Source organism: Excalfactoria chinensis, chromosome 13, assembly GCF_039878825.1.
Source record: "Excalfactoria chinensis isolate bCotChi1 chromosome 13, bCotChi1.hap2, whole genome shotgun sequence".
Classification (NCBI taxonomy): Eukaryota; Metazoa; Chordata; class Aves; order Galliformes; family Phasianidae; genus Excalfactoria; species Excalfactoria chinensis.
In genome coordinates, this window is record NC_092837.1 from 4323099 (window position 1) to 4337128 (window position 14030).

A 14030-nucleotide genomic window follows, 5' to 3' on the forward strand; every position below is an offset into this window, starting at 1 on the left:
AAGGGAATGAAATGGAGAAATAAGAAAATGAACGAGAAATATGCAGGCACAAAACAGTAGGGTGCTGCACTAAGATCTCACGAAGCTGATCAGAGCGCTACGTATCTGCCACAGACAGTGGTGATTCAGTTCTTGCTCAGCAAGATGGCAACAAATGAAATGAAAACTCAACAGGACAGACTTTCACCCCAGATTTGCTGCAATGGGTTCAGACCACACTCTCTTGCATGACTTGCAGTAAATCATCTTCCTCTAATGTAAGTGAAGAACCACCTCATCACCTCTGAGTGCTGTGCCCTTTGCTCTATCTCAAATCACAGGCTGTACAAAAAGGGCTTGTCTGCACAGAGAAGCTGCCTGGCACGGCTGCAGGCACAGCTCCACACAGCTCCACCTGGGCCTGCCAGGCTGATGCTCCATGCCAAAATAAAAGTCATTTTAGTCTGGAATGCCTTTTCCTCTGGTTTATTAATCTAAACAATGCAAATTGTCAAGAGGCTTGCAACAAAGTCATCCATTCTAGTTGTTCTGCCCGTCCTACCTTCCTGACAGCAAGTCCACAAAAGCCCTGAGATCCATTTCAAACTCCTTTCAGCTGCAGACTTACATTTCCAGTTGCATTTAGCAGGGCACAAGCCTCGCACTGGTGCCCCAAAGAAAAGAAGACAGCAATGCACTGAATGCTTCAGTCACACTCTGTAGAGATGCACGCCACTGAGCTGAAGGTACATGAGATGTGGTCACACCTACCTTCTCCCTATTGCTGTGTGCAGTGAGGGACCTGTGAGCAGCCCCCCGCAACGCAGTTCTGTAGTTGTAGAAGTTACCAGTAGGGTCCATCTGGTGCTAGATACACAAAAGACAACACAGTGGTTAGAATGCAGCCTGAGTCCTCTGGAGACAAAACCTGTACCAAAACATGAACAGAACCAAGCCTACATCTTCAAAAATCCACATACACATAGAAGCCCATGAACCACGAGCAAACAACACTGGCATCAGCTTGAGAACTGTTGCTTGTGTATCAGCCCATCCTCCCCAGGGCTCTCATCATGTAACGTCCAAGTGCTCTGCTACCCCACTACACGCCAACAGCTTCATACTTTCCTCACCATCCCTTGACAACTATGGCCAGAATCTGACCCTCTGCCTGTGAAATGTGTCTATAAACATCCCATACCCGGATAACGTGGAAATTCACAAACAAGCATACAGAAAAATAATACAATTCAATCAGCACGTCGTTCTTTATTTATGTACTTACTTCAAGAATGAAAAATTTGGCTGTTTTTACTTTTGACCAAGTCTTCTTTAGCCGGGAAACAGGACTCATGTTCATTCCAGCTACAAGGGAGAAAGAAGGAGAAAGAAAGAGCCACAGATGAGAGTCAGACTTCCTCTTTTCCTTTTGCTACATCCAGTGGAGACATCTGGTTAGGAGCTGTACTTACAAATGATTGCCATCAGTGAATTAAAGTTCCCTATGTTAAAGCACTCTCGGGCAACGTCAATGAAGAATTCGATGACTTGTGCTCGCTGTTTCTTTTTTGCAGGCTGTAAATTAACACAACCATTTGTAATGAGTATACACAGAACTGGAGGGCAGACCAGGTCGAGTGATACCTTGTGTTCTAAATCCGCATTTTAATAGCTGGACTGGAATCACCCCACCCCACAGAAGATCTTCAGATGGCAATGCTTTCCAATCACAAGCTACATAGGATATCCCATTACTGTTCCTCCCTTCAAAGGAGAAAACATCCACTTCATTTTGATGGAGCCAACTGAACTAAACCCAAGTCTACCAAGTGTAAAAAACAAAACAAGCACAGCTCCGGTAATGGGCAGCAGGACAAAGAGCCATGCAATGGGAATTTACATGCACAGCAGAGCTTCAGGATGACAGATAACAAATACTGCTCCACTAGAATCTTTCCCAGCAGAAATCTCACAGGATAATTCAAGGCACTTTTTCCTCTTTTTCTCCCTGCAGGGTTCATTATTCCACACTGTGCTCCTACTACATCAATAGAACAGTGTACCCCCGTGTGTTGCCAGCTCTGTTTTGTAATATGTTTGTCATTTATCAGCTTGCTCCTGCAAATGCAGCATTACTAAAACTTACTGTCTGATGCTCAGCGAGGTCAGAAGAAATAAATCCCCAGGTTTGCTTATTAGTGTACCACCTCAAACTGGTACTGCAAGCACATGTAAAATGAGCTGCACGCTTCCCACTTACCATGCAAATTTCTGTTGCTACGAGATAGCAAAGCCTATTGAACCATTTCACATAGGCCTCAAGGTTACTGGTCTTCTGGTCACTGAAACAAGGCTGGGGAGAAAAAAAACACACAAAGGCATGTAAGTTAGCTGCCTGATGGCAAAAGACCCATTACACCGAGGTAATCATTTGGCCACATCTCTCTCGCATACAGAGAAGACTGGGCCTTAGCACAAGAAAAAAGCAAAAGAAGAAATAGTTCTAGTTGCTTCCCTATGGGAAAAAGTATATTTCCCTTTAGTCTCCTGAGTATTCAGGATAACAGGCTGTTGAGTGCCCCAGCTCTGTCTTGCTGGCTGCACTGGAACAGGCTGCTTACACACAAGGGAGACTTCACCAATAAGAGTCACTGCAAAGAAACACATTTTTTTACTTCTTATGTGAAACTTCACATAAATTCCCACAGCTGATTCAGGTGGTGGAAGCAGAAACTGGGCTGAACTCCTTCAGATACTTTGATATCCACAGACAGTTTGACTTCAGCACAGTGACAGGGTGGTTCACACAGCCAGAAGACCCTGGTGGGCATTATAAGAACTTGACTCCTTTCTCCAGCCCTAAACTCTTGAGACTCTCCATCTAGGACACCCTGCTCCCCCAGAGTTCATGTGATTCATGTGAACATTCAGCAGCATCCACTAGAGGGTATCAGAGAATACCAAATTTTGGTGCTGTTCAGAAGATCATCTCCCAGAGCTGCCAGAAATACGCTCTGCTTATAAAGAAAACCACAATGCATGAACACAGAGCCACGGATGTCAATGGAATTACCCATGTTATGTCAGTTAGGTGCCTAAAACCTGGGTCTTAAAGTGACCTTAAGGTACCTTACATTAAGATTTATATGAATTAAGGTAATTAAAAGAAAATATCCCTTTGCAATTCTGTATGCAGGCTCATTTAGAGAAAGAAATCACAGTACAATGGTATTTGGCCACCAGTCTGAAGCCTGACATTCCTAGCCATTTTATGGGAAGACTATCTATATAATAAATAAAGAAACGTATCAAAGCATCTCAAAAGTGAACACTGGCAAGCACCATGTGAATGTCAAACTAAAAGAAATCCCAATGCAGCCCTACTTGACCCATAGCAGTTATTTTTCTTGCACTCTATGGTATTTTTTGCCCCCCACTACAGCAGAAAAACCTTGGTTTTGTTCTGAACATGGTATTTCCATTACAGCACTACTGTTTCATGCCATGGCATAAGAAGCACAGCTAATGCCACAAAACGTGGTTAAAACGTGCACATTTAATGCTGAAACAGATTGCCTTTTAAAGGTTAAGCTTTATAAATGGCAACAACATTTAGCACCTCCCTAGCATCTTCCATCAGCAGCTCTCAAAGTGCTTGATAAACATTCACAAATGAAACCTTTTGAAGCCTTCATGCACAAATGATGTTTAAAATGATCTCCACATGGAGGGAATGTAGACCAGAGCCAAAGCCCAATAACACTTTTCTGTACTAAGTAGAGCCTATTTGGAGGAAGACAGGCCTTGAATTTTGAAGTCAATGCAGTGATGTATCCATGCTTTGATATTTGCTCTCCACCTCCCATTCAATTCCTTCCTGTCCACCTTAACATACGTTTCTTCATGTTTCTCTTCATATCTTGGTATTATTCCATTCTACCACTACATTTGAAATTCCAGACAAATTCTATGCAAAGCTACAGCCACTGTGCCCGCTTCAGCTTATTACGGAACATTTCCTTCTTAGCACCCTTTTCCCTGTGTGGTTCTATGTAGTTTGACTTCATTCACTGCTGCCTCCCTCCTATTCTTCCAAAATTTACTCAGACTCAGTGCCTCCATTTGATCTCTTTCATTTTACTTCACAACAGAGATGATGACTTCCCGAGACACTTTGTTTTCAATCTCATCCCTCATGCTCACAGCAGGATGCTGAAATCTCAGCTCTGGCTGCCCTGATGCTTCATGTTTCTGAGACACCTTTGTCACACAGGGCTTCTTTCCTAAAGGATGTGATCAATGTTCACAACACCTGAGACACCAGCTCTGCCCATTCCTTTCTCCCTGAAACAAACTGCAGAATCTCTGTAACTCCAAAGCAAGAAGGAAAAATCCCAAGGCTGCGCATCTTGTCTGTCCACGCCTCCCTCCCTTCCCCATTACAAGTTAATTCTGGTGCTCGTTGTGAAACATTTTAGCAAGAAGTCTTCCACTATCTAATGATGTGATTTTGCCATTGATATATGATCTCACTGGGAGCCCTTCTGTGGTTCTAGAGAAGAATTTTCCATCTTCTTTCTTTTTTTGTTGGCATATGAAATACCAGACTCTTGCTCTCCAGCTGGAAGTCTCTTTCCTTACTGAAGCACTCATCAAAATGCTGCTTCAAATCCCGCTGGAACCTATGGAAAGACTCCAACTGGCTTCCAAGAACTCTGGAGGAAACCCTGATCAGGCACTTCATTCCCTGCAGTGCTCCGGGTTAAAAGCTATTGTGTGTAGAGAGAAGAGAATGTTGATTCATGACGCACTGACTCAGTACTGTGGTGTCTGGGCACACACTGTGGCCATTACATCATGTCCAGAGTCCTTACGCCTTTAACATAAGGAACATTAGGAACAAGAGGAAGAGCCAAAGGCCTGAACTTCATCATTGTGTAGGTCCCTCTGCCTGGGACACACTCTCACCATGAAGGAATGGCAATGACCTGCCAGCTAGAGCTCCACCAACAGGTCCATCCTGGCTGTGAGAACGCAGCTCTGCCAGCTGGCCTGCCCTGGTGATATCCCAGGCTTGCTCTTATGGATCACATCAGTTCATCAGTTATTGTAGGAGATACTTTGTACGCAGACAGAACATACCTTGGTGCCATCCAGAGGGTCCTTATGTACAAATGCCTGCACAAACTCTTCAGGTCCAATGTGACTTAGCCTCTCCTATTAGAGGGACAGAAAAGAGAGACAGGAAGAAATGAGAAAGCACTCTACAATGCCTGTTGTTTCTCTTCCTAAAACCTTCCCGTTATCTTTAAGTTCTGAATGGCATTGTTGAACTTGCAGACAGCCAACCAGCATGAGATGCTTACACTGATAAGAACAATTAGAGTTATTTCAGTAGAAAGTAGAAAAAATATGTCTTGTTATTGAGAAAACACAGCAAGAGCTCTATTCATTGCTCAAACAGAAAGGTGCTGATGCTCGAGGCCTCATCTGGGAGGCAGCAAGACCTCAGTTCTGTGCTTGGAGCTGCCACAGACCTACTGCTGCCCAGCATTTCTCAATGGCTGTGTTACCCAGTTGTTCACATGGCAGAAATACTGAGCTCTGGTAACCATAGCAATCTGTTGTCAGCTGCACTGTGCTCTGACCCTGCTTCCCTACCAGCCAAGCTCAGGTGATGCCCTGGGGGGCTGGCTGTGTGCCACTGGGGAAGGCATGAGAGATGCGTGTGCTTACATTACAGTCATTGCTTACACTGGAGAGCGTCCCAGGCACTATCCAAAACAAGAGTGAATAAAGCACCCAGATCTCTCTTAGTAAAGGACAGTTCATCTCCACCAGATCCTGAAGAAACATGGCAATTTCAGTCAGACCAGCAGCCATTGGTTGGGAAGGAGAGTGGTTTCATTCCTCTGCATCAGGACTAAAAGACCACAATGGGCACCGTGGACTAAAAAAATACCCTGTCACTCATGATTCTGCCTCTATGGGAGCTCCCTTTGGTTCCCCAGAGGGCCCAACCTTGCTGACACAAGTGGACACTGTTTTGTGGAAGGTTTATTCATCAATGGCAGCCCTGGAGGAGCCAAGCAGCTGTCAGTGCTTCTGAAATGTACTGTCAGGGCAGGTGTGTCTGGGTGTTCCAGCAGTGTATGCTGACTGCTAACAGAGCTTCACCACTGCCAGTGGGAACTCAGCTATTTCTCTGAGATTTTGTATCTATCATATCAATTAACCCAAAAGATACCAAGAAAAGTACGTGAAATAAGATGTGGTGTTTTACAGCAGTCACTATTAATTACAATAGCTGCCATCGAGCCTACTCAGCTTATGTCTTAATGAACTAGGCCCTCAGGGCTATGTTTCCAAATATGCTCCTTAACTCCCTTTGACTTCTGCTTCTGCCCATTAGCACAATTCTACAGAAACGAGACAGAAGATCACTTACATTGTCTATAAAAGGAAGAATATAGTAGCAGTGACTTGAGCTAGAGATGGGCAGCCCAGCTCACAACAGCACAACAGCCCAGGAGTCAGCAGATGGGGGCTGGTTTCCTTAATACCCAAGGAGATCATTACTGTACAGTCTCCAAAATGCTTTGGCATGAAAACTAAGTCATTAACATGACCCCCCAGGTTACAAGATACCAAAGGCAGTATTTTTAATGGCACAGGAAATATGTCCCTTCTTATTTGACATGGCCTTTAACGTGCTTATTAGAAACATATTTTCAGCAGGTTGTAAGTCACACAAAGCATTTCAGTAGAAATACTTTGGAATTCATACAGCCTAATTGTAGGGCACTCAGGTAGCATTAAAATCAGTGGCGGTTTTGTGTAGGTGAAAATGCTATGGCTGCTCTTGGGGTATTCCTCTTGTCTGCTCACCACGCCACTGGTAGCTGCACAGAGCTCTTAAACACAAATAACTGCTATTGAATAAAGAAATACTTCTTGCTAACAAATAAGCATCTGACAGTTTCAGTGCAATGTATTTGGTGTACCAGATGCAGTAAGTGAAAGAGAAGGTAGGGAGCAATGATTAAAGTGGTATGAAAATCTTTGGCTGTATCAGTTTTAAAAGTGTAATCTGAATATAGGGACTCCTTGGAGCACACTTGTATTGCAGAGGAAAGGAAAAGCAAGAAGAACACCTCCAGGCAAAAGGACTTGTATTTTCTGGCATAAACTACATATAGCTAAGGGAGCCAAAGCTGCATGTTCTGAAAACTAACCAAGGTGAGAAGATGATCCAAAATTAGGGATTTCTGAGCTATTCCACTTCTTCACAAATACAATATGAGCTATTTCCAGAATCCCTACGTTTAACTTCACAATATTCCCTCCAAACCACAATTCATTTCATGGTAAATTTTTCCAGCCTTCACCTCTAGAATGAACACTGTCCATGGGAGGACAGGCAGTAGGGAGCCTCTACAACATCAGAAGATCTGCAGATGGCAGCAATGACTTTTTGTGTTCTGCGAACAGCCACGGAGGACCTGAACCTGGCAGAAAGGTGTGCAACACAACTCTCTGGCAAAGATCTTGGTGCATTTACCATCCAGAGTCTGTTGGAGAGTGGACTGCAGTCCAAGGAAGGAAACAGCAGGACTATGTTTGGGAGTGGGGAGCATTTCTGGTATTTGCACACCCTTGTATGTCCATGCTCAAAGTAACAAAGGGAAGAAAGAAAAACACTGGAGGCAACTCAGATGCTTTATGTATCTGTGGGAATGGATTTGAGTTAAAATTTCTTCCCAATTAACAAATGAGCTACTGATCAGCCATTTCACCTTCAGCACCTTCAGGTCTTATAGCTCAAAGCAAGTACCTTACAGAAGCCTCGTTCACCTTCTTGGAACAAAGACTCACATTTAACGACAAAGGAAGCTCAAAAGGTAAAGTGATGTGCCCCAAAACGCACAGGAACACTCTGGTAATTTCTCACTTCCCAGGCATCCCTTAACCTTTCCGACCCTGCCTCATACTGCAGTGCTGATACAGCAGTGCAAAGTGCTGCAGCAGCGCAGACTCTCTTTGGTTGTGTCTGGAATACTTAGCAGCTGATGGCTTAAAATAATATCTCAGACTGTGAAAGTTGGAAACCATCCCCACGTACCAGTTCCACGTGCGTCAGCTGCTGAGCCAGAGTGTAAGGGTCACTGCAGACGCTCAGGATTTCTCTCTGAATTGATGGAGGTTTACTTTTAAAGGCAACCAGTTTATCAGAGACAGCAGCATTGATCTTGACAATCCCTTCCTGCCCATGGCTGAGGGTGGCGAGCTTCTGATTCAGGGTCTGCAAAAGCTGATTCATCTTTTTCCAGTAGGCCTAGAGAGACAGGGAGAGAAAGAAACGTAAACCACCCACAGAACTTGATGAAGGTACATTTTTAAGCTGCATTTTACCTTCTGCAAAGTATTCCTAAGCCAGCAACAGGTCATCATTTTATTTTCAACATGCCTATTTCAGAACAATCAGTCGGCTTAATTACAGTTCTGTGCTCCAGACCGCAGAAACAGACTGCAGTCTGCAGAAGAGGCAAGCAGGGCTGGTGGGCTGGGTTGGCACTAATACTCACTTATTGCTGCCAACACCCGTGCTGCAGGGAGCAGAGGAAACAGAATGCTACAACATGAGTTATTCCAGCTTTCTGGAGCAGAGCAGCATTCGGTACCCATCCTTTATGTCAGTGACACATTGCCCGAGAACTCTGTTAATAATAGTTGCTAGTCAGCTTTTACTTATTGGGAATAAGAAGTGTTTTTAAAGCTTTTCTCTCCGTCCTTTTTTGCTGAGAGCAGCTGAAGCACACTGTTACTTTTTACCCAGTTGGAGTAGCCGTGAGTATTTAATATCCAAAATGTTAATTGCTAGTGAAAGACGCTCATAAGATATTCCAGGCACAGCAGTACGCTCAGCAGGATGATCATTACTAAGTTGTGCAGGTTCCTCTCAGAGATGGAGCAGCTCTGTGCAGGAAAAGAGCAGAGCTGCTGGCCATGGAGGATGGGTAGATAAAAATGCTTTCAACTCCTCATGAATGACAGATGCAGACATTATAAAACTGAGAGAGCTGGTGGATGGGCTCTGAAAGCAAGGATTAATTGGAAAAGTCCTTGGGCTAGAACTTCACACGGAGCACAGGTGTACCGTACCGAGGTGTTCCTCCACAGCGAGGCCTTGTGTGCTTTCCCAGCCAATGGAGCATCGAGCGTGGGTATGACAGCTGGATTTCAGAGGGCAGTCACTTGGGAAAACAGCTTCCAGGCTGGCCTACTATCAGCTCCAATCCCAGCACAAAGATAGTCTGGCTGCTCACAACTGGGATAACTCCACGCTGTCTATGTGAGCAGATTTAAGTAACATCACCTTGCCAGTAACATCCGTTTGTAATCTGCCAGTGTGAAACCAGAGCCGGCACGGAGCCCTCTTCTGTTACATCTGTACTGTACAACAGATGTACAGCCTGGCACTCTCTATGCAGTTCTTATCATCGCATCAAGGACCTGGCTGGAGTTTGACATCTCGTGAAGCCAACACACACCTGAGTCACAGCCCAGTGCACACTTGGGAATGGCTCAGAAACAGCCTGTGTCTTCTCCAGACTTCTGTAGGAAGACTTCAGTTTTAGCTGCTGAAGTCAGTATTCTCGTATACGTAGCATCCCACCTGCATGCTGGAAGTAGTGAAGAATAACATGCTTCCATGAACCCTGTTTCCATTACAAGTCTGAGGCTGGAAACTCTCGGAAAATTACAAGTGTTTCAACATGTGATGCAATGTTTTGCCATATTGGCACAGCTCTTCCAGCAGAAGTTTTCACATCACTGAGGTACCTTTCAGTTCAACCAAGGAAGACATTCCTTTGCGCCAAGCTGGAGCACTGGCCAGAGAAGCAGTATAAAGTCAGACTACCTTGCTAAAGATTCATAAGGGAAGTAGTAACCTAGAAGGTAGGAGGGATTTGTCTTGGAGAACATCCATACAGGTCTCAAAATCATGGAGCATGAGTGAAAAATCAAGCGAGGAAGATGTATAAGCAAATCACTGAAATATTATAAAAAAAACTAAGAATTGTTCTTTCAGTTACTGATCTATACTGGTTCCAAGGAAAACAGACCAGTGGTCTTCATGCAATTCCTCTCCCAAATAGATGATCACACTTTTGATTTACAGAGGCCATCCTGGACCCAAACTACTGAGTACCATCTAAATACTTCTCCAGTTTACATCCAGGTGTGTTTGCAAAACTCAGCACAGCTTATCAAGTTCTATGATTAGAATGCTATTTTGAGTGGAAACTCAAATAAGGAAACATTTCAGCATTCTATGAACACATTTTGTAAACATGGGAATTGACTGGGGGGACACAGAAGTGAAGTTTTCCGTGGCATATAAAGCATTCGGCTAAAGAACCTGCAGCTGAAAATCCAGTTCTCTTTCAAAAATGACTTTGGATAAGGAATCTTTGCCCGTTAAATTCTTCACTGTTTGGGTGACAAGACAAAAAGCAGAATGGTTTGAATGGCACTGATGCTTAGTGAGTCTTTCAATAAAGTCATCAAGAGATCTACTTTCATCTCGTTTCATAGGGAATATGGTACAAAAAGATAGATACAGATATAGACAACAGTAACCAAAGGTCTGAGCAACCCAACCAGATAACAGGATGAAATGAGAGACAGACAGTGGACACAATAAGAATAATTCACAGAACAGAGTTCTTGAGGAGACTCACTTAGAAACCTGGTTGTGTGTTGGGGGAGAAAAAAATGAATCCTGCTTTTGCCCTTTTAAAAGCAGTTCTTGCTTTCTTTAAGTTATGTTCACAAATTGAAAACAATATTGTTCATTACCTTTAGCGAGCTGATAATTACCTTGACACAAAGTGACCCCCCGTTGTACTGGAGCTGCATGCTGGACTCTATCATTTATTTCACTGCTGCCACATTAACAGTCAAAAGAAGCATCCTTCTGTTTAATATTAAAAGCAAATGTTTCATTCTTAACTGGGAAAGTTTCTCTGAAGATGGCAGGCATCAGCAGGTGGCTTAGGAGCTCAAATTCTAATTAAAATTTCTAACTCTAAATGCAAATCACAGCACTTACCAAGAAATGCCTCTCAGCATGGACACCTTTATAAGCACATCACAGAGCCTTTGGAAAGTGGACTCTACAAAGGACAGAAGCATACACTGCAGGGGAAAATCCTGCATTAACCTACATGGACTAGATGACCTCACAAATCTTTCAATCTTTCATTTCTATGATCCACAATGGGAACAACTTCTTTCCAAACAGCTAATGGGAACAACCACTCTTTCGTGCTGCTACTTAAAAAAAAACAAAAGAAATTTGTATCTGCAGGATACGAGCTGTTCCTTAAATTAATTATTGATTTTGCTCAGGCATAATCACTTGCAATTATGAATCCTAGCTGGATTTGTAAAGTAATGACTTGAAGCTAGTCCAGCCAGAGGTCCACCCAACACCCACGAACATCAGTGAGCAGCTATGCACCTTCCAGAGCAAAGGTGGGCAGCATTGGTCCAAGTTAGGCAAATTAAGGCCTGCTTTGTACACAGAAAGCTTACCTTGACCACTTATGGCTCTTTTCCAGGGCAGCAACTTAACATGAAGCAGCTGCCTTTAAAAGAGTTTTCTCTGTGCCCATAAAGCCCCTACTGACTGCCCTACGGGCTGCTTCCCTCTTTCCAGAGGACATGACTTAGGCAGTTCTGTACAGGTTTCTCTCACTTCAGATGCTGATGCCCCTTTTTTTGGTGGCTGGATGGAGCAAGTTCATTGCCAGGGAGAGTTTCAGCTGCTCGAATCCACGAATCTGAGGTCACTGTGGCCTCTTCTGGCAGCCCTTTTTGTTTCCTCCACCTCCAGCGCAGCACGGCACAGCTTCCTCTTCCCATCCTCCATCCCTGCAGGCCAGTCAGCAGAGCCATGCCAGCCGACAGCCACCCAGAGCTGCCAGCTGTGATGCCAGCCCAGCCCAAGAGCAGCTGTTTCCATTGCTCTCATGTTTCACGTGGGTAGGAGAGTTCAACTTCCTTTTCATTATCCTGCAACTCTGCTAATTCCTTTTTTTGACCCCACGGGTGCTGCGCTTTTTGTTATACCAAATTGCATACATCTGTGCCCTGAGGCCAGGCCTTGGGGTAGCCCATGGAACTGAGTTCCCATGGTTAACCCAGAAGTAATTAGAGACTCTCTATATGCTATTTGCTCCTATGTGGACTTTGCGGTACTTTTAATGTTGCTGAATTAATCTATGGGTTTCACCCACCTGAGTTTACAAGCAGGTCTCCCAGATGTTCTGTTCCCCATGTCCTGCTCTGCCACACACACAGCCTGTTTCTTTGAATAATAAGACCTACTGTCTAAACTGAGTTTCTGCCCAGAGGGCCACACACTGCTGTCTTCTGCCACTTCTATGCTCGCAGAGAAGTTACACATCCATAAATGTGTTTTTTTAAAGGTAAGAATGGTCCCTTGCTATCTCACAATATCAGCAAAACAGTCTGGATTCCACAGTCTGGGCCCACAGATCGCATGGACTTTGATAATATTTTTTAGCCCCACAACGTTGCTTGACTGGCTGCTTCTTCCTCCCCTCACGCACTGTATCAAACACCACGAAGTGCTCCCTAAGCCATTGCTTGTGCAGGGTGGTTGCTCTCAAGTCACGATAATTCATTCTTCTTGTAGGCTGTAACTTGGGAGAGCACATCGCTGTTGCTGTTTGAATTCTAACCACGCTTTCAGTCCATACCACGTCTCAGATCTTCTATCACTGAGATGGCAGCAGTGTTCTTTTAGAAAGAAAGGTGCAGTCAAGGAGTTCTATTGATCACTGCGATGTGTCCCCGCGTCACCACCACAAGAGAGACATGATTTTCAGGGAAGCTACTACAGGTTTTAACCATCAAGGGGAACAGAACTGATTGTCCAGAGGAAAGGGATGAACCAAGTGGGAAACCGAAGTTAACGCTTTCACGCAATGCCTCGGGTCAGCCATCCTCACCTCATCGCACGGGGCTATCCTGTGAATCATGTCTTTCAGATGGCCGATCATCCGCTCTTCCTGGAAGTCATACGGGAATGTTTCCGTCCACTCCGTCAGCAACTGTAAGATTTTGGGTCCGAATTTTCTGATCCGCGCCTGAAATGGAAAGCAGAACAATGCACGGGGATCGAAACGTGTTCAGCCATTGAAGTTCCAGCATCTTTCTGCATGTGGGTCCAGATTTTCAAAGAAGGCACCTGCAGTTGCACCTACAAAATCTGCACACATGCAAACAAACAGCGTGGTGCACGAATGACACGTTTTGGCATGCAAATATACCAGCACGTAGATGCATACGTAGCTATCTGTTTTACATGCAGCTTTAAGTATTCTGCACATGCAATTGGTCTGTTTGTGGCTGGCTGTGGACATTTTGTTGGTGCAACCTTTGTACCTTCTTTAAAAACAACAGGCTTTTCTGATGATTCGAACCATGTGTTGTTCCTTTTGGAACTCACAACCCTCCTCTGCTTTCATCCACTCTGAAAAAGAACCTGACTGTAGTTTACTTCTTGACCAACCAAGTGGTGAGTCTTTTGCTGCTGCTTTTCTTTCTGTCTGGATGGAAAAAACACCTCAGTGACCAGTGGCAGACATAACATGAGGAAGAGCAGATGGACACACCAGCACTTTGGCAGCTTTACCTGAACTGGTGGCAATGCTGCTCTTCAGCAAGAGCTTAAGGTCATGATAAGACAAGGACACTCACTCACATAACACACAGCTGGTGCCCACTATGCTTTTGGTGTGTTTTATCTGAGGATGCAGCAGCAAGAATAGTCAGGACGATGCAGGGCAAGGAGGGAAATGTGGGGCACGGCACAACTGGTGCCTTAGTGTTATCTCAACAGACAGCCAGTGCAGCTGCTTCCAGAGCTTTCATCCTCTGTTATCCAAGAACAAGGGAAGAGGAAATTGCGTTAAACAAGAAACTGCACTTTTATTTACAGAAAACATAGACCAAAA

General features: G+C 44.3%; 1 protein-coding gene across 4 annotated transcripts in view; it reads right to left on the reverse strand.

Moving 5' to 3' along the window:
* Window positions 1-14030, reverse strand: part of RASGEF1C (RasGEF domain family member 1C) — a 69619-nt gene that overhangs the window by 13283 nt on the left and 42306 nt on the right. For all 4 annotated transcript variants that reach the window (XR_011905176.1, XR_011905175.1, XM_072348079.1 and 1 more), the window contains exons 4-10: window positions 13023-13160; window positions 8102-8314; window positions 5122-5196; window positions 2240-2332; window positions 1452-1554; window positions 1265-1344; window positions 751-846 (exon numbers count right to left, since the gene is read on the reverse strand). Coding sequence is in view for 2 of the 4 variants with exons in the window: in XM_072348079.1 (XP_072204180.1) it covers window positions 751-846; window positions 1265-1344; window positions 1452-1554; window positions 2240-2332; window positions 5122-5196; window positions 8102-8314; window positions 13023-13160 (798 nt within the window). In the remaining 2 variants the exon portion in view is untranslated. The remainder of the gene's footprint in view (window positions 1-750; window positions 847-1264; window positions 1345-1451; window positions 1555-2239; window positions 2333-5121; window positions 5197-8101; window positions 8315-13022; window positions 13161-14030) is intronic.